Genomic DNA, 23,682 nt, shown 5'->3' with positions numbered 1-23,682 from the left:
CCTGGAGGTTAGCCTTTTGTCATTGTTTAGCTGATTCGTTGGTTTTATGTGTTTTAGCAGATTTAATTGAAGATTTCTTAATGTGAAGGTAGGGGCAATTGTCACGGTTACAGCCATCTTGGTCATTGTAATTGTTGCAGACCTCTTTACCATGGTGAATGACCCTGGTCCTTCCTTTACTGTCCGTGTTGCTGTCCCCATTCCTATTGTTTCCTTTATGGTTTTTTGCTGATGATCCTAGTCCATTCAAAATGAGAGGACAGAAGTCTTCTGTATGATTCATGTTGTTGCACAGTTTGCAGCTGTTACTCCGAAATCCGGAACATATCGTGGTGTAAAGTTGATTGTCCCGAATCGCCCAGTTGACCTTAATGCCACGCTGGTGTAATAGTGCTGCTGCCCTAGTGGCGAAAGCTTTATGGTATTCATAGAATACAGAACCAGGGTATGTTGTGGCTAGTTCTACTATGTCTCGCTCGTAGATGTCTAGCTCCTGTCTGCGATTAGGGTAATATTCGCACATGATGCTCCTGTATATCGAGAAGGCCTTGACAAACTCTCCGAGGGTGAGAGATTTACATAGACGTGGGTCTGTTTGGAGCGGGACAGTACGCCCCCCAACTTCAGTGAATCGATTGTAGCGTGTGCAATCATAGTCATAAGATGGCAGTAATAGTAGAGCTAAGTTGACGTCCTTACCTTCTATTATCTGCTGGCGTATGGCTTGAGGTACGACTTCTATTGATGGCAGAGATTCTGATGAAATTCCTGTCTGTTGAAGAAGGACATCAGGCTGAGGCACATAATTGTTTGGTATGCCTCCTGCTACGGCTGGGGGCTCTAAGGTCGGTGAGGTTGGTGAGGTTGTTGAGGTCGCAGTCAGGACATGACCTGGTACAGCTGGGGCCTGTCCGACTGCTACTGTATTTTGGCACAGTATTAATTGCTCCAGCCTGGTAACATGTGCTTGTAGAGCCTTCATTGCCTCATTTGATGGGAGATTCCTGCTGTGGTAGCCAGGCTGTGTAAGGTCATTCTCAGTAGGTGGCGTAACATCACTGTTACCATCACTAACACTGGTATTATTTTCTTTGTACAGTTTGACCAGCATTGTTTTGGTAAAACCACATGGTGGTCTGATGTTCTGCTCCAGCAGTCGTGTCCTTAGTTCACCTATAGTCCAGTTTTCTGGCTTATTAGGGTCCCAGTTGCTGTCATTACCGCCTGTCGTACTGACAGCAGAATTAAGAGTGTCATTACTGTCTTCAGGTGCCCTTCGTTTGCGCCCACGAGGTTGACCTTTTCCACGTCCTGACATATCTTTAACTGATGAGTGTTTTAGAAGAATGTCTTGCTGAGGATGTAACTGTTAAGTTGTGACAATTTCGGTGAATGGATGAAGTTGTAGCAGTCTCTGATGAGAGGCCAACAAAACACAGAGAGTTTTGGAATATGACTGTTTGTTCGAGCAGTTAGAACAACAATGGCAATTTGGATAGAATTTCTGAGGAGAAATTGACATTAGCCATGTGACCGAGCGTGGTCTTCTGATTGGATCTCTTGACATCCTTACCTTGTTAGTAAGGGGCTGTTTAATTAGAATATGTAAATTAGGTGCAGGAGTGAAACCTCCCTTCATAGATAACCGTAGGGTCAGGGAGGTCATAGATAGAGCCAGACTGGTCAAGACTGGGTGATAAGGGTAATTAGATTCCCCCAAGATAACATCTGCATGCAAGTCTTATCTGTGCCCATTACATTCAGACTGGGAAGTTGCTTTGATAAGGTTTGTTTATCTGAGAGACAGAGAACATAAAGACTAGCAGGTGCTTTGAGTATATATTTGCACATGTGTGCAGTTGACAAGCGGACATGAGATGTCCTTTGATACAGTTTATTTAGCCTTGGCATGACCTGTACTGGTCAGCAAGGAGGAGCATAAATCTCCAAAAGCTTCAAGTGAAGCCATGCAGTGTGTTAAATTGACTGTGTTTGGATGACAGGCAGGCCCCATATCTGCTGTGTAAACCTGCCTAATATTTAATATTAGACTTTAATTATTCTTGGTTCCACATAAAACTACAAAGATTTCTCTCTCACCTTCAGATCGATGGAAGGAATGGAACCAGCTTTGAAAAGACCACTGTGATAAAAACCTGTCAAAGATCAAATTAGTTATATCTTAGCAATCTATACCAGGTTTGGAAACTGAAATAAATTTGAAAACATGATCACCTTAAAATATTTACTTTTAATTATTCATAAATTACATATCTGAACATTATATATATATATTATTATACAATTATAATAAGAAATGATTTTCAGTACCAGGTAATATATGATCATCATACAATTTATATCAGATCAATATACAGCTGGTGTAGTTGATATCTGTCCAGTTGTTTAGGACGAGTAGCATTTTAAAGCAAATTTTTAGCCTGATATTTCCTTTTTTGAAACCTTGTCTCCGGACACCAGCATACAAAGCCATCCTCAATTTCTTTCAGAAAAACTAAACCTCGAGCTCCCTAGTGATGTTTCAGACCAAATGTGAATCAGGTTGAGTAGCATTTTAAGGTAAAAGTTTACAGACAGTATTGAATTGATCAACTAACGACAGACAAATTAAGTAGGCTGTCAATAGGTCAAACCTTTAACACTTAAGACAAAAGCTGAGACTACAATTAATACAATTAACACAAATTACGGATTTTTAATCAATGTTTGTGTACTTACAATGCAATTTCACCAAATGTCCACAGAATCACGCTTAGTATTGTTTTAAATGGCTGTAAAAAAAGAGAAAACGATATATCTCAGAGGAATCTGATATGGCATAATTGTAGGAAATATGAAAAAAAAAACAAAAAGTATACTTTCTGTAAAATAACCTTAACAACTTTCAACAGCCAAAATCCAGGATTATACATTCATAATGAGGGAATTAGTCCTTTGTTTTCAAGGATTAATTAAGAAACTGGTATATGTATATAAACTAAAGTCCAATATTCATTAATACAAAAAAAAAAAAAAAAAAAAACTGTTAATCCATGTATACTCACATTTATGAGACGATTAGCTGAGCTTTCATCTTCCCCACTATCATTAGACTCGCACATACCTTGGTAGTCCATGAAGTTTATCCTAATAAAAGAAATATCACAAACCTCATTACTCTTCAGTTTGCAATTCAATGTTGCTGAAAAATACCTATAACATGATAAACTTTAAAGAGATTAAGTGAATGTCAATTTTCATGGAATAAACATACTTCTACTGTATCATGCTACAGACTAAATATGTAATTACAAACAACATACAGGTAATATTTCTTGGAATAACTTACTCTTGAAACAAACGTCTGTCTAACATTTCCCGCATCATAGCCCCATTTGCATCACCAAAGAAACCTCCGACCTGATACAAAAATAAATTGATATCGTTGATTTTAATGTATATATTTGATAATTTAATTATTCAAGATAGGGTTAAATATAAAACACATATAAGTTTGCTCCAATTTAGACGCCCAACATATAATATGTTTATTAAATATACTAATATCTATACTGATAAAAGGACAAACTTGTTAACTCTACAATCACAAAATAGCTTATTTACCTTTTCTATTGCAGTATTCATCCATTCTTTTTTATTTATGTAATTAGCCTTGTTTACTGCTGTATGTATTTAGTCTCATTTTCTGATGTAATTAGTCTCATTAACTGATGTATGTAATTAGTCTCATTTACAGACTTAATTAGTCTCATTTACAGACGGAATTAGTCTCATTTACAGACGTAATAAGTCTCATTAACTGATGTAATTAGTCTCATTTACTGATGTAAGTAGTCTCATTAACTGATGTAAGTTATCTCATTTACAGACGTAATTAGTCTCACTTACAGACGTAATTAGTCTCATTTTCTGATGTAATGAGTCTCATTTACAGACGTAATGAGTCTCATTTTCTGATGTAATGAGTCTCATTTACAGACGTAATGAGTCTCATTTTCTGATGTAATGAGTCTCATTGACAGACGTAATGAGTCTCATTTACAGACGTAACGAGTCTGATTTTCTGATGTAATTAGTCTCATTTTCTGATGTAATTAGTCTCATTTTCTGATGTAATTAGTCTCATTTTCTGACGTAATTAGTCTCATTTTCTGATGTAATTAGTCTCTTTATCTGATGTAATTAGTTTCATTTACAGACGTAATAAGTCTAATTTACTGATGTAATTAGTCTCATTAACTGATGTAATTAGTCTCATTTACAGACGTAATTAGTCTCACTTACAGATGTAATTAGTCTCATTTTCTGATGTAATTAGTCTCATTTACAGACGTAATTAGTCTCACTTACAGACGTAATTAGTCTAATTAACTGATGTAAGCAATCTCATTTACAGACGTAATTAGTCTCATTATCTGATGTAATTAGTTTCATTTAGAAGTAATGAGTCTCATTTTCTGATGTAATGAGTCTCATTTACAGACGTAATGAGTCTCATTTACAGACGTAATAAGTCTCATTTTCTGATGTAATTAGTCTCATTTACAGACGTAATTAGTCTCATTTACAGACGTAATTAGTCTCATTAACTGATGTAATTAGTCTCATTTTCTGATGTAATTAGTCTCATTTACAGACGTAATTAGTCTCATTTACAGACGTAATTAGTCTCATTTACAGATGTAATTAGTCTCATTTACAGATGTAATTAGTCTCATTTACAGATGTAATTAGTCTCATTTTCTGATGTAATTAGTCTCATTTACAGACGTAATTAGTCTCATTTACAGACGTAATTAGTCTCACTTACAGACGTAATTAGTCTCACTGACAGACGTAATTAGTCTCATTTACAGACGTAATTAGTCTCATTTACAGACGTAATTAGTCTCATTTACAGACGTAATTAGTCTCATTTACAGATGTAATTAGTCTCATTTACAGACGTAATTAGTCTCATTTTCTGATGTAATTAGTCTCGTTTTCTGATGTAATTAGTCTCATTTTCTGATGTAATTAGTCTCATTTTCTGATGTAATTAGTCTCATTTTCTGATGTAATTAGTCTCATTTACAGACGTAATTAGTCTCATTTACAGACGTAATAAGTCTCATTGACAGATGTAATTAGTCTCACTTACAGACGTAATAAGTGTCATTTACAGACGTAATTAGTCTCATTTACAGACGTAATTAGTCTCATTTTCTGATGTAATTGGTCTCATTTTCTGATGTAATTAGTCTCATTTTCTGATGTAATTAGTCTCGTTTTCTGATGTAATTAGTCTCGTTTACAGATGTAATTAGTCTCATTTACAAACGTAATTAGTCTCATTTACAGACGTAATTAGTCTCATTTACAGACATAATTAGTCTCATTTACAGATGTAATTAGTCTTCATACTGCTGTACATAATTTGTCTTGTTTACTGCTCTATGTAACGAGTCTCCATTACTGATGTAAAATTACCATATAATTTAATTATATATTCACTACAGACAACAAACATGTAGTTCAGTTAATCTTTAACTCTGGTTTGACTCATTCTGCCAGATAGAATGTCTACAATTCATAAAGTAAGGTATTTAAATAAGCGATTCATTGTTTAAGTGATCTGTTTGTTGATCACTTAACTTAATGTAAATACAATGAGTGTCATAGTCATTTCATTCCTGTTTATCTACATGTACCTGTATTTGATAAACCAATTAAAATCATTAATGAACAGTAAACACTTACCTCCGCACGCTCTTTACTCATTATTACGTAACCATTGTTATCCATTAAGTAACAGTTAACACGCTGTAACAGTAAAATCATCAAAAGTTTAATTTAAAATTGACAGTAAGTGTGTTTAGTTTGACATTGCCAAGAAATGTGTAGTTTGACATTGCCAAGAAATGTGTGGTTTGACATTGCCAGGAAATGTGTGGTTTGACATTGCCAGGAAATGTGTATAGTTTGACATTGCCAGGAAATGTGTAGTTTGACATTGCCAGTAAATGTGTAGTTTGACATTGCCAAGAAATGTGTAGTTTGACATTTTCAAGAAATGTGTAGTTTGACATTGCCAAGAAATGTGTATAGTTTGACATTGCCAGGAAATGTGTAGTTTGACATTGTCAAGAAATGTGTAGTTTGACATTGCCAGGAAATGTGTAGTTTGACATTGCCAGGAAATGTGTGGTTTGACATTGCCAGGAAATGTGTGGTTTGACATTGCCAGGAAATGTGTATAGTTTGACATTGTCAAGAAATGTGTAGTTTGACATTGTCAAGAAATGTGTAGTTTGACATTGCCAGGAAATGTGTAGTTTGACATTGCCAAGAAACGTGTAGTTTGACATTGCCAAGAAATGTGTAGTTTGACATTGCCAGGAAATGTGTATAGTTTGACATTGCCAGGAAATGAGTAGTTTGACATTGCCAAGAAACGTGAAGTTTGACATTGTCAAGAAATGTGTAGTTTGACATTGCCAGTAAATGTATAGTTTGACATTGCCAGGAAATCTGTAATTTGACAGCGCCAGGAAATGTGTAGTTTGACATTGCCAAAAAATGTGTAGTTTGACATTGCCAACTTGATACTTACATTACTCCTACAGGTAACTTTATACATTATAATTACGTTACTCCTACAGGTAACTTTATACATTATAATTACATTACTCCTACAGGTAACTTTATACCTTATAATTACGTTACTCCTACAGTTAATTTGATACTTACAATACTGGAACATGTAATATCACAATCAGATATGTTCCAACACTTTTGTATTATATCCGCGATTATTGTCTGGATTTGCTGGTATTTCATCTGAAGTCCCAGGACCATTGGGAATAAGTCCTTGGCCGGTCCTACTTGTGCAATATTTAACTCAAGCGGGACGCTGATAGTGACAACATTATTCTCATCTCCCGTGTAAGCTGTAGAGACAAATTTGATAATAACATTTTATTAAAGAAAGGTGACAGCGCAAAACAAGGGACCAAAGTGAACATAAACATGTGATCTCTGAGAGCAATTATCATTCTCATCCTGAAAATAAGCCCCCTCCCCCAGTGTAAAGTTTAGTTATACATTTATCCTCAAACAAGTCCTCCCCCCCCTCCCCCCCCACCATAGTGTAAAAGTTTATTACCAAATTTATTTTCAAATAATACCCCTCCCCTAGTGTGAAAGTTTATTACTGTATTTATGTTCAAACAAGGGCCCAATGGGCCCGAATCACTCAACTGCTATCGGGTGATATTTTTATGCATAAACATAATTTAAATTAAGAATAAGTGTATCAGAGACCAGATATTAAATCTCATAGTCACACAGTTATCGAAAAGGTGTTTTTTTTTTTTTTTTAGATATTTAGGCCAATTTCACTTTTTCAAACTTAAATCACGGTCAAGGTCATTCATTTGGACAAACTTCCTAGTCTTCCCCCAAGCATGCTACAAGCCAAATATCATGTCTCTGGACCCTTTTGTTATTGAAAATAATTCATATAACTATTTTAGTCAACTTGACCCATGTGAACTTGAATCAAAGTGCAGGTCGTTCATTTGAACAAATTCGGTAGCCCTTTACCCCAGCATGCTACAGACCCAAAATAAACTCCCTGGGCCTCTTGGTTATTGAGAAGAACCTTTTTAAATATTTAAGTCTATTCAATCCCTGTAATCTTGAATGTAGGTCAAGGTCATTCATTTGAACAAACTTGGTAGCCCTTCACTCCAGCATGCTACTGTAATATGCTATTTGACTCCTGTGACCTTGAAACTTTCAAGGTCATTCATTTAAACAATCTTGATAGCCATCACCCCAGCATGCTACAGACCCAATAGCATGTCCCTGGGCCTATTGGTTATTAAGAAGAAGTTGTTTCAAGATTAAAACATATTCAACCTGTGACTTTAATGAAGGTCAAGGTCATTCATTTGAACAAACTTGGTAGCCTTTCATCCCATCATACTACATGCTTAATATTAGGTCTCTGGGCCTCTTGCATTTGGTTATTGAGAAGAAGATGTTTAAATGGAAAAGTTAGACCATGATTGGACGTACCACGGCATAATCTCACTTGTCCTTCGGCAGGTGAGCTAATAAGCCCCCTCCCCTAGTGTAAAAGTTCAGCATTAAAGTTTTGGGAGGGGTTATTAATATTGTGAACCAATGTAGATTATGATCTTAAAATTCATGATTTGCAAAACTGAAGAAGGTGGTTTATTTGTGGGCAGTGCTAATTTGTGGATGTTAAAATATGGTAAGTACTTTACGAGAAATAGCAGTAACAAACTTCACCTATCAAAATTCAAAATGGCCGCCTGTCAGTCTTTTTTCCCAAATCAACCACAAAATTGACATGCACAATAAGGGACCATTAGGGGCATATCAAATTATGTTTGAGAAAGATCCCCTTCCACTGTCCCCTTTTCAAGAAAAGGCAATACTAAGGATTTTTATGAATTAACAAGAGGCCCATGGGCCTTAACGGTCACCTGATTTTTGAAATATTTCAGTAAATTTGAATGAAAGAATGAATTTCAAAACAAATAAAACAAATGATAGTCAAAAATGTGATTTCCCTATAACTATAGTAAAGTTTATCCCCTCCCATGGGGCAAACGCGAGACCCCAGGGCTAGGAAATTCACAATTATGGTAAAGCACCTTAAGACCCTTCGATCTGTGAAGAGTATTTAATTCTACCTTATTTGGGCTGTAAGAAGAAGATTTTTAAAATTTCTGTTAATTTGACCCTTTTTGGCCCCGCCCATCAGCCCCTGGGGGTCAGTCAGGGCCAACATGTACATACCATCAAACTGTCATCCCAAGCTGATAATGTTAACGAAGTTAGAATGAATTCCAATACAAATTCAACAAGTAATGGTCAAAAATGTGATTTCCCTATATAAACTATAGTAAAGTTTACCCCCTCTCCAGGGGCAAACATGAGACCCCAGGATCATGAAATTCACAATTTTGGTAAAGCACCTTAAGATCCTTCCATCTGTATGTAGAGTATTTGATTCTACCATATCTAAGAGTAGAGAAGAAGATTTTTGAAATTTTTGTCAATTTGACCCTTTTTGGCCCCGCCCACCAGCCCCTGGGGGTCAACTAGGGCCTACATGTACATACCATCAAAGTGTCATCCCATGCTGATAATTTGATACAAGTTAGAATGAATTCCAATACAAATCCAACAAATAATAGTCAAAAATGTGATTTCCCTATATAAACTATAGTAAAGTTTACCCCCTCCCCAGGGGCAAACGTGAGACCCCAGGGTCATGAAATTCACAATTTTGGTAAAGCACCTTAAGATCCTTCCATCTATGAAGAGTATTTGATTCAACCATATCTGAGAGTAGAGAAGAAGATTTTTGAAATTTTTGTAAATTTTACCCTTTTTGGCCCCGCCCCGCAGGCCCCTGGGGGTCAACTAGGGCCAACATGCACATACCATCAAAGTGTCATCCCATGCTGATAATTTGATACAAGTTAGAATGAATTCCAATACAAATCCAACAAATAATAGTCAAAAATGTGATTTCCCTATATAAACTATAGTAAAGTTTACCCCCTCCCCAGGGGCAAACGTGAGACCCCAGGATCATGAAATTCACAATTTTGGTAAAGCACCTTAAGATCCTTCCATCTGTATGTAGAGTATTTGATTCTACCATATCTAAGAGTAGAGAAGAAGATTTTTGAAATTTTTGTCAATTTGACCCTTTTTGGCCCCGCCCACCAGCCCCTGGGGGTCAACTAGGGCCAACATGTACATACCATCAAAGTGTCATCCCATGCTGATAATTTGATACAAGTTAGAATGAATTCCAATACAAATCCAACAAATAATAGTCAAAAATGTGATTTCCCTATATAAACTATAGTAAAGTTTACCCCCTCCCCAGGGGCAAACGTGAGACCCCAGGGTCATGAAATTCACAATTTTGGTAAAGCACCTTAAGATCCTTCCATCTATGAAGAGTATTTGATTCAACCATATCTGAGAGTAGAGAAGAAGATTTTTGAAATTTTTGTAAATTTTACCCTTTTTGGCCCCGCCCCGCAGGCCCCTGGGGGTCAACTAGGGCCAACATGCACATACCATCAAAGTGTCATCCCATGCTGATAATTTGATACAAGTTAGAATGAATTCCAATACAAATCCAACAAATAATAGTCAAAAATGTGATTTCCCTATATAAACTATAGTAAAGTTTACCCCCTCCCCAGGGGCAAACGTGAGACCCCAGGGTCATGAAATTCACAATTTTGGTAAAGCACCTTAAGACCCTTCCATCTATGAAGAGTATTTGATTCTACCATATCTGAGAGTAGAGAAGAAGATTTTTGAAATTTTTGTCAATTTGACCCTTTTTGGCCCCGCCCACCAGCCCCTGGGGGTCAGATAGGGCCAACATGTACATACCATCAAAGTGTCATCCCATGCTGATAATTTGATACAAGTTAGAATGAATTCCAATACAAATCCAACAAATAATAGTCAAAAATGTGATTTCCCAATATAAACTATAGTAAAGTTTACCCCCTACCCAGGGGCAAACATGAGACCCCAGGGTCATGAAATTCACAATTTTGGTAAAGCACCTTAAGACCCTTCCATCTATGAAGAGTATTTGATTCTACCATATCTGAGAGTAGAGAAGAAGATTTTTGAAGTTTTAGTCAATTTGACCCTTTTTGGCCCCGCCCCGCAGGCCCCTGGGGGGTGGGGACCATATAATTCACAATTTTGGTTCACCCCCAGCCATGGAAGCTTCCTGTAAAATTTCATTGAATTTAGTTCAGCGGTTTTTGAGAAGAAGTTGAAAATGTAAATTGTTTACGACGCACGACGGACGACGCACGACGCACGACGCCGGACAAAAGGCGATTGCAATAGGTCAACTGAGACTTCGTCTCAGGTGACCTAATAAAATGTATTGATGGACTAAGCAAGCGATCAATGGCCTTGGGCTGGCGTTACCGACCATGAAAGAATTATATAGGGCAATCTGAACAGACTATCATCAAATGATTTGAGATTTGCTTGATTTACTCTTACCTTCACCAACCGGCATCGAAAATGTGAAGTTGTAGCCATCTTGTACCCGTCCCTCTACCGCTCGTTTGTAATACATGCTGTCAACCGTCCGTTCATTTAAGTTTATAAACTCCCTGATAAGGATAGGCAAAATAAAGAGGAAATGAGACATAAATCAAGATAGTCTGCTTTACAGAATTTGAAAGAAAAAAATAAATTGTATTTACATTTAACACATGGGAAACCTGTATGTGTATAAATATTGGAAAACGGGAAATAAATGAGGGTCGGAACAATGAGTAGATGAATATTTCTGAACCTGGAGTAAATTTGATCCTTTTTGGCCTCGCCCATCAGCACCTGGGGTTCAGTCAGGGCCAACATGTGCATTATACCATCAAAATGTCATCTATAATGCGGATAATGTTAACCAAATTGGTTCGAATTCCAATAGAAATCAAACAAATGATAGCCAAAAATGTGATTTCCCTATATAAATTATATTAAAGTTTACCCCCTCCCAAGGGGGAAAATGTGAGACCTCAGGGTCATGAAATTCACCAATTTGGTAAAGCACCTTAATAATTTAAAAAAAATCTTCTTCTGCAAGGCCCAAATAAGGTAGAATTATATATGGATACTCTTCATAGATGGAAGCACCTTAAGACACCTCCATCTATGAAGAGTATCCAATATATAATTCTACCTTATTCGGGCCTTGCAGAAGAAGATTTTTTAAAATTTCAGTAATTTTGACCACTTTTTATACTTATATTAATTCACAAATTTGGCCATGGAAGGTTTCACCAAAATTTCATAGAAATTGGTTCAGGGGTTTATGAGAAGAAGTCAAAAATGTGAAAATGCCAACGGAAAGCAGATGACAATTGATATTGAACACGATTGGTCATCCTGACTTTTCGGTCAGATGACCTAAAAATAAAAATATCAACTGTATTTAGTTTATCAACTGTATGCATTATATTGAACAATATGTTCAGAAATATTTTTTATTAATGAAGCATGATCAAATCAGTTACTCTCAGAGTGAAGCCTCCAGTAGCTTTAACTTACAGACTAGACGGTAGGAGGTCTGTGTTGAGGAAGCGTGTGATTCCACTCTTTGTTCCCAGGAAAATCAACGCAATACCATGTCTGTGGAACAGAACATTTACAGTCATCAATTATATCATCAAAATTTCATGTATACATGTATATGGTAAAGTTTTGTATTAGTATAAAAAAAAAAAAAACCTGAATAGAACAAGGGTCCAATGGGCCTGAATCGCTCACCTAAAATCTATAATTAAGAACAAGTGTATCGGAGACCAGATGTAAGATCTCAGGGCCTCGCAGTTATTTCAAAGGGTGTCTTTAAAATATATTGGCCAATAGAATTTTTCAAGCTAAATCTTAGTTTATATAAAGGTCATTCATTTGAACAAACTTCCTATAGCCTTCACCCAAGCAATGCTACAAGCCAAATATCATATTTATCACAGAATGCATATATTTGTATCTACACATACATGTATCTACATATTACTCTACACATGAGTTTCACACACCTGAGTGACACGTACCACACACATACATATAGTATTAGAACAAAACATTGCTCTCACGCTCTTATATAGCTCACACATATTTCTACAACAGTTTATCAACCATCCATTTTCAAGTATACTCTCACACGATAGCTCATCAATTTATAAGGAATTATTTGCAGATGAATATGGTAGTTATGTATGAACTAAAATTATAGGTTTATATTTCATAATTCTCTTTATTCTCTCCGAAATTATTAGGCACCTGAAAATCTGAATAATTACAGTAAAACAAACATGTAACAATGCTGTAGATCTATTTTCTGTTACTCCTTAACAAAACAGAGATTTAGATCTACAATAGCGATCCGCCTTCATAAATACTACAAACTACTGCATTTGAATTTATTTGCAAATAAGCCCTTGCTCACAAATAAGTCTTGAATGACAAACAAACCCCATGACTTACAAATAAGCCTTTGCTCACAAATAAGGTCATGCTCACAAATAAGCCCTTTATCAACAAATATGTTCACATTCACAAATAAGCATTTACCCACAAATAAGCTCCCACTAACAAATAAACCCCCACGCACAAATAAGTTCATTACCCACAAATAAGATCATGCCCTCAAATAAGTGCCCTTACCCAGATAAGATCATGCCCTCAAATAAGTGCCCTTACCCACAAATAAGATCATGCCCACAAATAAGTGCCCTTACCCACAGATAAGAACATGCCCTCAAATAAGTGCCCTTACCCACAAAAACTAGCCCCTGTCCACACAAATGCAATTTAATTGTTTGCAGAATCATCAATTTTGAAATAGTCAGGAAAAAAATATTCATAAATAAATTAAGCCTTTCCCAAACTTTAATACTAAACTCTTACACCAGGAGCAGGGACTTATGTGGGAAGACAATATGGCAGAATCTGTGTACACAAGCAATGTCTATATCTATATATATATATACCATTTACATTATATATAGATCAGACCTGTGTCAGCATTTAAATCCTAAAATGAGATCAGTAAGGCGAATGCCAAGTAAAACAAGACAGGAAACTTAACAGGATGTCTAAGTAGGGGGTCGCATCCGTCCAGCTACCCACAATCTCTATGATTAAACAGAATCTACGTAGGAGTCACATCCGTCCAGCTACCCACAATCTCTATGATTAAACAGAATCTACGTAGGAGTCACATCCATCCTGATAACGACAATCTCTTTACTGGTAAATTCCCAGTGTGCAATTTTTATACAATAATAAGGCGTCCAAAAGCAAAATAATTTTTTTTTTTTTTGCAATAATTACAATTTCCCCTCCACTTTTTATCTATCTAGCTAGACATTGTCTAATTCATTGTTTAGGTTCCTTCACTATAAAATCATTTCTTATGATTTTGTTTTAGATTTATTTCTTTGTTATTATCCCCTTTAAGCATAAATTAAGGTCTGTTGAATCTTAAGATGATGAAACTCCTGATAAGGTAGCAATATTGTCTCTCATACTTTATCTCCTTCATGATAGATTAGATATTGGCAGCAAGCTGATTTCTCTCTAGCACATCAATCCTTTTTGGAATACTCTGAAGACTCCCGAGTTTATTTTCCCTCTCTTGACCTTAGACATTCAGAGTTTGTTAATCCTCGGCTAGACGACACAAAATTGCCACCGTTGTTTTTCGTGATGTGTACAGTTCTTCCACATGCACAATTTCCTAGAATTCTGGAATCAGATTTCATCTCTCGAAATCATTAACTTGTATTGTCTGCCCACGCTAGTCTCTGAGAAACATTTTTCCTCTGAAGATTAACCAAAGACAAGTCATATCCTGCTTAATTTCAGACAAATTGTCTGGGAAAGAGACCTGTTGGTGACACATTGTGTGTTTCATTGTTTGACGGTTTGTCTTGCTTCATGTCACAGTGGTCTAGTCAGAATTTTTCACCTAAAATATCTCATTTCTGGCCTTGTACAGAAATGTCCGGCTACATCTGTTTACAAAATCATATTCCATCTTCTCTTGGGGACTGCATGTCAACACTGTCACATTCTTACAGATTTCATGGTTTTTTTTTTTTTTGCATATCATATTTATTCACAAATAAAATTAATCCCCCTCCCTTAGTGCAAAATTTCACTCTTTTGCTAAAAATGTACAGAACATTTCATAATTGGCAGATTTGAGTTTTGAATTTTATGAACATCCTGCATAAATGTAAATAAAAGCTGTCATCAAGTTCTCATTCTCCACTCGCTTTCTTCACCTGCTGGATTTATCTGATTTAAGCTATTTTAAAATGTTTTAATCATCATTTGTCTAGATCTATATACACAAAGGACTTAATCTTTCATTTTCAATTTTTCCCATGCTTGGCTGAAATAAAAACTAATTTTTGTAAATATCAACCAATTGGAGGAGAATGGTAGACAGTTTCTTTGTTTTTGATGTTCCATTGTTGGATTGATGCTGTTGTGTATATAATAAACTATATACTTTATTTTAAGTCTAATAACAACTATTGTTATAAGAATGATGTAGACCATGCTAGAACCTCTACATTATATACATATTCACATCATACAACAACCAACAGCATTTCCAAACAATTTAAAAAATGAATTAACTACGGTAATATTTCCAAATAGTAAACAATTGATTTATCGTTCATAATTTTTTTTTTTTAAAGCAGTAAATTTTGGCCTTAACACATAGCATTTCAATGATAATCATATATCTACATTTCCCATACCGAAATAAAGCACACTAAAGTATACTTTTATGCTACTTTAAGTATACACTTTTTCCTACTTTTTTGAAAAAGTACCAAAAAAGTATACTTTTTTTGTACTTTTCTGGACTTAGAAACTTTTCAGGGTACTTTTTCTGTACTTTATTTGGACTCTGAAATTTTTCAGAGTACTTTTTTTGTGCTAAAATCTGACTTAGAATTTTTTTGAAAGATTGTGAAAATATGGATGTACTTTTTTCCTACTTTTTTGGGACTTAGAATTTTTCAGCTAATGCCATTGTGCTTTTTTTGTACTTATTATGGACTTAGAATATTTTCAGACATTGTGAGGGGTTATAGCATATTAATATTTTCAAAATTAAATCGACTACAAATCTAAGACTAAAAAAATAATACCCAGGATTAACCACAACAAATATCTATCAAATAAGATACAGAAAATTATCATTTGGTAATATTAAATGTTTTTGATCTCGTTTTTTGTTCTTTTTTTGTTGTTGTCTTTTTTATGTTCTAAAAAATACTTTTCATACTTTGATCAGTACCACAGAAATTTATCTAAAAATAATTTAAATTCAACAATTATTATCAGAAGTATTTCACTTCAATGTACTTTGTTAGTAAGGTTCACACATTTTAACGGTGATTTCTTTGTCACTTTTCGTTTGTATTTCCATATGCATCTCAGAAGTAATAAACTTCACATTGATGAATGTTACTATACGTTCATGTGACGAACGTCAAAACTTAGCTCTTTAAAAATTTTGTTCCAGATCGTTCTTTGAAGTTACAGTATTTTGGCTTTAATTATAAACTCTTTAACGGAGTTTAAAACATTTCGTTTATCCAAACGTTAACCTCTACCAGATCGGGGATCACTCTACGAACACACATGTGCCCGTGCCTGTAATACGCTTTTAATTCATTCAAATGAAATTAAAATCACCTGCTCTTTGTCTGCATATCATATACTTGCTGGATATACGTGGTTTTAAGATTACATCTGATAATTGCACCCGAAATCACGTCGTGTTCTGTCAAAATATTCACCGATATACTCATATAAACATGTGTAATACTGATATAGTCACTCGGACGCTTCTTTGTAAAACGTATATTGAAGTCAAGCGCTGTGATGATCTCGATCTCGATATGGCTTGACTGACAACAAACAGGCATGATCAAGGAACAATATTCCGGTATTTAAATCAGAATTACATCGCATTCATTGAAATGGTGAAAGTGAACACAAAAAGAAAACTTTAATTTGTCTGATATTTATTTAGCAAGATCGTACGATAATTCGGACAACGACACAATGTAGCTGTACTCTAATCTGTTGTAGAATGATCTCGTAGGAGTGTTGTGTGTACAAATAAAACACTCTATTGTATACAAAAATCAAGATCAATACCAAGATCTATCATAAATATTTTAATTGATATAGTAGACGGCTTGAATAACTGCTACACCAAGATCGATCAAAAATATTTCAACTGTTTTAAACTAAATCTTGAAACCTGTGTGTTAGGCTAACAAAGCGATCAGGATATATGCTTAACGTCGTACCGAAAGTTAATTTCACCCGTGGTGTTAATTAATATAAGCCACAGTCGACTGTAATGGCAAATCATACCTAGCTTTATTGTTTATTGGAGTTACCTGTGTACCTCCCGTCTCACCTGTAACACATATTGCCCCTCTTAGACTAAGTATTATGCCCGCGGCGTTAATTATAACAATTTATATTGTCAAGCTTGACTGCCTTTCACTACGATCAGATCACAGGTGCCTACCCTCATTTAAACAAAACATCCGGATTACATAACAGGTACTGACGAGGCTTATACCTGTGTCAGATTACCATCGGTCGGTTCACCTATGACCTTTCAATTCAATTCAATTCAATTTATTTCTCTTTAACCATACATAACAGTACAGAGAAAACATATTTACACAATACAAAAGTTATATACAGTTGTTCAGCCAGTGTATAAAGTATGCACACGCAGACTGTATCAATTAGTTTATCAAAACATCTGATATTTAACCATATCGTTACGCATGATACCATTTTATATAATTTCAAATCAACAAAACGATCAAGTCAAGATGAACATGATGTGTAACATCATGCTATGGAGGACACATTGCTAAAGATAATACTAATGAATTTACAGAGTTTTTTCAATGTATTTACGTGGTTTGAGTTCATAAGATCTCTAAATTTTAATATGTTCGGCCTTGTATAATAATATTTATTTAGATATAATTTTCTATGCGCAGCTAATGACTGGCATTCTAGCAGATAATGGAATTCATCTCCTATTTGTTGACTATTACAAAAAATACATATTCTTTCGTGGCGTTCAATATTATTCCACCTTCCAGTTTCAATAATCAGTCTATGATTTGTAGTTCTGAACTTACAAAAAGTATTTCTTTCTTTATCTGTAAGAACGTCTAGATAGCATTCAAAACCAAATTTGTTTTTAAAAATTCTGTAACAACCAGACTTAGAAGAATTAAATACATCATTATCCCACTGCTGTATAAACTGATCATGGAGTGTTTGTTTTACATATGACTTTATCCAAGAAGTATCTAATTCCTGGATATACTGGATATTCCACACATAGCTAATACCACATTCATCTAATAATTGTTGTATATAACGTATATAGGGAACATTATTATTACGGTATTGGTTTAGACATAACAGTTTATAAGTTATTACATTTAGTTTGTTTTCTTTTGAATTAATCAATTGAGACCAATAGGTCAACATTCTCGTCTTAACTGAGATATTCAAAGGATAAGCTCCAAGTTCACCATAAACCATAGACGTTGGTGTACTTCGTTTGACCCCTAATAATAACTTACAAAACTTTAAGTGCGCTCTCTCAATGACTTGTAGATTTGTAAAACCCCAAATCTCACATCCGTATAACAATATAGGTTTTACAATTTTATCATACAGATCATATATACACTGAACAGATAGGTTATATAACCTTCCTTTCTTTAAAACATCATACATAGCAATTGTTGCTTTTTTAACATTGTAATTTTTAGCTTCATTAAAAGAACCTGTGCGTGAAAAAACAGTGCCCAGGTATGAAAAACTTTGGACAATTTCTATGTCTTCAGTATCAAATTTGAATTGTAATCTGTTATTTAGACGACCTTTACTGACTATCATACATTTTGTTTTCTCACTGTTAACTTTCAGTCTCCATATTTTACAATATTCACTAAAAACATTTAGCTGCATTTGCAGGTCTTCTGGGGTGTCAGAAAATAAGATTGTATCGTCAGCATACAACAAAATAAATAGTTTAATATACATATGTAAATCAACTTCAAGTTGGTTTGTCAGGCACTGTAAACCGGTAACATTATTTCTAGTCATAAACTCCTCAAGGTCATTCAAATATAAACTAAATAAAAAAGGAGACAAGTTTTCCCCTTGCCTCAATCCATTATTGCATGCGAAGAATGCAGAATTCTGACCATTAAATGATATGTTAGATTTAATACCTTGATACATATTGTAAATAATTGTATACATTTTGCCATTTATATGATTTAACAACATTTTGTTCCACAGACCATTTCTCCAAACTTTGTCAAAGGCCTTTTCAAAATCAATGAAAATACAGTACAGCTTCTTTTTCATCATATTAGTAAGACTAATTAGGGAATACAGCACAAAAATATTGTCTATAGTTGAATACTTCTTGCGAAATCCAGCTTGGTTTTCACATATTAGATTAACTTCGTCGGAATACTTTAATAGTCTTGCATTTAAAATACTTGTGAATAGTTTGCCGATGCAACTTACAATAGTAATCGGCCTATAATTTTTAGGGTCTGAGGGAGAACCCTTATTTTTATAAATAGGTACAATAGAGCCTCGAAGCCAGCTTTCTGGGATTTTCCCTGTGCTAAAAATAACATCAAATAATATAACATAGAGATCAATCATTTTAGAGGGCGAATATTTAATATATTCATTAATGATGAGATCATCCGAGCAAGCCTTATTGTTTTTCAGTAGCTTAATAGTCGGGGCCGTGATCTCGTTTGTTTACTTCGGTTTACGGAATCTACCGAGATTTGACGAGTTCGCTTCGTGCGATCATTTTGTGCAATGTGCAAGCTTTAAATGCTGAAGTAGTAATACCAAAAGTATGAAACAATAGAGGTTAAGGAAGTAGAATATAAAAAAACAAGTAATAAAAGAATGAAATCGATACAGTAGATCTCCGACAAAACTTTTTTTTATCCCATGATGCAACAAACAGCGAGATTTTAGCGGGAAGTCTGATAGCCATGTTTGAATTTCACCGGATGTTTATCTACGGAAGAAACATAAACAAACACGATTTTGATATAGAATAGCCTAAAAACGAAATTCATTTTCTTGCCTAACTGAAGAAGACCGACTATCTGTCAGTAAGTGGCCAAAGAATATCAGCTTTCTTGTTGTTTTTGGCGACAAATGCTCATTTTCACCCGAAAATATCACAGATATCGCGACCAGGTAAGTTTACAATTTTATTATTTAAATCTATTTCGTCTTCTGCACGTTCCTACATCGTTTCACATTATATAGGTGAATAGGGGCCTACACATGTTAATATTAATACTTGATTACTTCGTGTTTCAGGGTTTTCATAATGAATTCATCACCGATTACAGTTTACACGGCCCGAGTTTAATTAACAAAGAACTGCTAGATCCACGTGTGTTTCAATCGTAAGTATTCGATTTACAGATTTATGCTACCATACGCCTGGGATTTTATAAGCATCCTGATTGATAGCACCCAAATATTGAGAACAAGAAGAATTTTATTTCTTTATTGACGAACTTCGACGTAGTTATATTGCATATTTATTTCTGTCACGTAACGGTAAATTCGTAATATCTTTACAGTACATATTTCATGCATTTTGACAAATTTCCAATTAATTTTTATGACTTCGTTTTTCAATGGAATTTATTGAAATTTCACTTACATGTAAAGAATTATTTGCTTATTCATCTGATAATATTTACAGAATTTTTTGTAGTTGATTTCAAGAGATATTGCATAAAATTAAAAAAAAAATAGCAATGACATTTTTAAGTTAGAATATAAGAACGAAAGTAACGTCACATTTCGGGCAACATGTGTATATCTATTTTAGGGAATATATATAAAAATATCGGTAAATGAGCTAATAATTGTCTACTATAGTATATGGAATTTGAAGAAAATACATTCAAAAACGAAGTCAATAAAATCCATTGAAAATTTGTTGTATGTCATGATCATGATCAATTCACAAAAAAATGATCTCAAGAAATGATTGAATAAAAAAAATCTGTGTTTTGGAGTATTTTGATAGTTAGTTGCATAATTTAAGATGAAACAAACTGTCAGAGAATTCTGGAGTAGCTTGATTTTTATTAAAGTACTTATCCTTATAATTAAAAGTTTTATGTTGTAGCTTTAAACTTGTATACCTGTGGCTAGCTTTTCTTGATAAAAAGACTTCCAAACAGACATGCATGTAATAAATGACAGTAAAGTGATCAGGTGCATATATAAGGAAAATTATCTACATTTTTATATTGAACAAATCTTCACAATTATTCTAAGTTTTGATATAAAAAATATTTTAAAATTTTCTCTTTCTTCCAACAGATTATGCAGTACATTCTGAAGTGACGGAAAGCTTGAAGATATTGCATTGTGGTCCGAATTGAGGGCAATGATTCGCATAAAGCAAAAAAGGAATGAAGAGAATCAGACATTTTATTTTTCGAATTCACACTTACTTGGATTTGACCAGTTTAAGCAAGCAACATTATGCATATACCATACTTCATTGTATTCAGTATGCATTTATGCATTGTTTTTTATTTACATTTTTTTGTTGTGTTTCCTCAAGAGGAATTATGATTCAACAATTTTTACAAATGTTATTGCCCTTTTTATTTAGAATAGTATATTTTTTTGTCTGGATCTCCTACATACACATGATATAAAATTGTGTTTTCCTGCTTGAAAAAAATATTAGAATAATTTATCAAAAGTTATTGCCCTTATACATAGATGTCCATCTGTAACTCCTTAACCTCACCCTTAAACAAATTTCGAGCTTATTAGATCAAGACTTTGCTATGGCATGAAATTATACTCAGTGGAATTGTGATTGGATAACTAATCTTGTATTTCAATGTTTGTTTTCACTTGATACAATTGTGCATTTCTCTTAGGAATGGGACTGATGTATGTATTGTTTAAGCATGCAGTATTCTCATTTAAGCTTATCTCCTATATTTTCAGAACTAATTTCCTACACCATTAAATTAAGTCCCTTTTTTTCGGTAATTTTTTCCTACTTTTTCAGTACTTTTTTTATACTTTTTCAGTACAAATTTCCTACTTTTTTAGTACTATTTTCCTACTTTTCTAGTACTTTTTTCCTACTTTTCCACTACTTTTTCAGTACTAATTTCCTACCTTATTGGTACTTTTTTCCTACTTTTTCAGTCCTAATTTCCTTCTTTTCAATACCATTTTCCTACTTTTTTGATACTTTTTCAGTACAAATTTCCTACTTTTTTAGTACTATTTTCCTACTTTTCTAGTACTTTTTTCCTACTTTTTCAGTACTAATTTACTACCTAATTGGTACTTTTTTCCTACTTTTTCAGTACTAATTTCCTGCTTTTCTGTACCATTTTCATACTTTTTTTGTACTTTTGTACTTTTTTTGTACTTTATGGACTTACCTGTAAAAGTACTAAAAAAGTATAAAAGCACAAAAAAAGTACACCATCAATTTGGCCCTGTGCACTTTATACTATTATTGTACTTTTAATGTACTTTTTCTGTACTATATTTGTGCTTTTTCTGTACTTAATGAAAACAATAAAATGTACTAAAGGTATACTTTTGTTAGACTTTTTTTGTACTTTAGTACTTTTTTTGACTCAATTTGGAACCGTGTTGGAATATCGGTTCCAAATTGAGTAAAAAAAAGCATACTTTTTCTATGCTTTTTTAGTACTTTTTTCCCATACTTTTTTTGTACTTTATTTCGGTGTGGGTTGCGCTACAGTGTAACTTTATATCAACATTACTGTTCAGTTTCAGTCCATGGGGCTATCAACTGAAAGCAGATGAATGTCAACAAACAATGCAAGTCACAAAAGACTTGCTTTTTCACATCATACCAATTTGATCAATCTTCAATGTTCCTAAGATATGTTGTCGTCTTATTGCAAAAAACTTCTTAAGAGTTCAACAATAAAGAAAGTTACAACCATAATCAAATAAAACTGCATTAAAAATGTATCTTAATTAATTTCATCAATTAAATCATCAAAATTATTAACACTACAAAATCATATTAACACATGTTCAAACTGCGGGAAAAACAAGATATAATCTACAGGTAACACAAGGTATAATCTAGAAGTAACACAGGTATAATCTACAGGTAACACAAGGTATAATCTACAGGTAACACACAAGGTATAATATACAGGTAACACAAGGTATAATATACAGGTAACACAAGGTATAATCTACAGGTAACACAAGGTATAATCTACAGGTAACACACAAGGTATAATATACAGGTAACACAAGGTATAATCTACAGGTAACACAAGATATAATCTACAGGTAACACAGGTATAATCTACAGGTAACACAAGGTATAATCTACAGGTAACACAAGGTATAATCTACAGGTAACACAGGTATAATCTACAGGTAACACAAGGTATAATCTACAGGTAACACAAGGTATAATCTACAGGTAACACACAAGGTATAATATACAGGTAACACACAAGGTATAATATACAGGTAACACAAGGTATAATATACAGGTAACACAAGGTATAATATACAGGTAACACAAGGTATAATCTACAGGTAACACACAAGATATAATATACAGGTAACACAAGGTATAATATACAGGTAACACACAAGGTATAATCTACAGGTAACACAAGGTATAATCTACAGGTAACACACAAGATATAATATACAGGTAACACAAGGTATAATATACAGGTAACACACAAGGTATAATATACAGGTAACACAAGGTATAATCTACAGGTAACACACAAGATATAATATACAGGTAACACAAGGTATAATCTACAGGTAACACACAAGATATAATATACAGGTAACACAAGGTATAATATACAGGTAACACACAAGGTATAATCTACAGGTAACACAAGGTATAATATACAGGTAACACAAGATATAATCTACAGG

The 23,682-nt window shown here is 34.1% G+C and overlaps 1 protein-coding gene across 2 annotated transcripts in view; it reads right to left on the bottom strand.

The window, feature by feature from the left end:
* Positions 1-23,682, bottom strand: part of LOC117330961 (voltage-dependent calcium channel subunit alpha-2/delta-3-like) — a 179,604-nt gene that overhangs the window by 21,340 nt on the left and 134,582 nt on the right. For both annotated transcript variants that reach the window (XM_033889543.1, XM_033889545.1), the window contains 8 exons: positions 12,148-12,228; positions 11,095-11,207; positions 6,751-6,950; positions 5,761-5,823; positions 3,350-3,420; positions 3,066-3,147; positions 2,740-2,792; positions 2,101-2,156 (listed from right to left, as the gene is read on the bottom strand). In XM_033889543.1, the coding sequence (XP_033745434.1) occupies positions 2,101-2,156; positions 2,740-2,792; positions 3,066-3,147; positions 3,350-3,420; positions 5,761-5,823; positions 6,751-6,950; positions 11,095-11,207; positions 12,148-12,228 (719 nt within the window). The remainder of the gene's footprint in view (positions 1-2,100; positions 2,157-2,739; positions 2,793-3,065; positions 3,148-3,349; positions 3,421-5,760; positions 5,824-6,750; positions 6,951-11,094; positions 11,208-12,147; positions 12,229-23,682) is intronic.

This window comes from Pecten maximus, chromosome 7 (genome assembly GCF_902652985.1).
Source record: "Pecten maximus chromosome 7, xPecMax1.1, whole genome shotgun sequence".
In the NCBI taxonomy this organism is placed as follows: Eukaryota; Metazoa; Mollusca; class Bivalvia; order Pectinida; family Pectinidae; genus Pecten; species Pecten maximus.
This window is presented reverse-complemented; position numbering and strand designations above follow the sequence as displayed.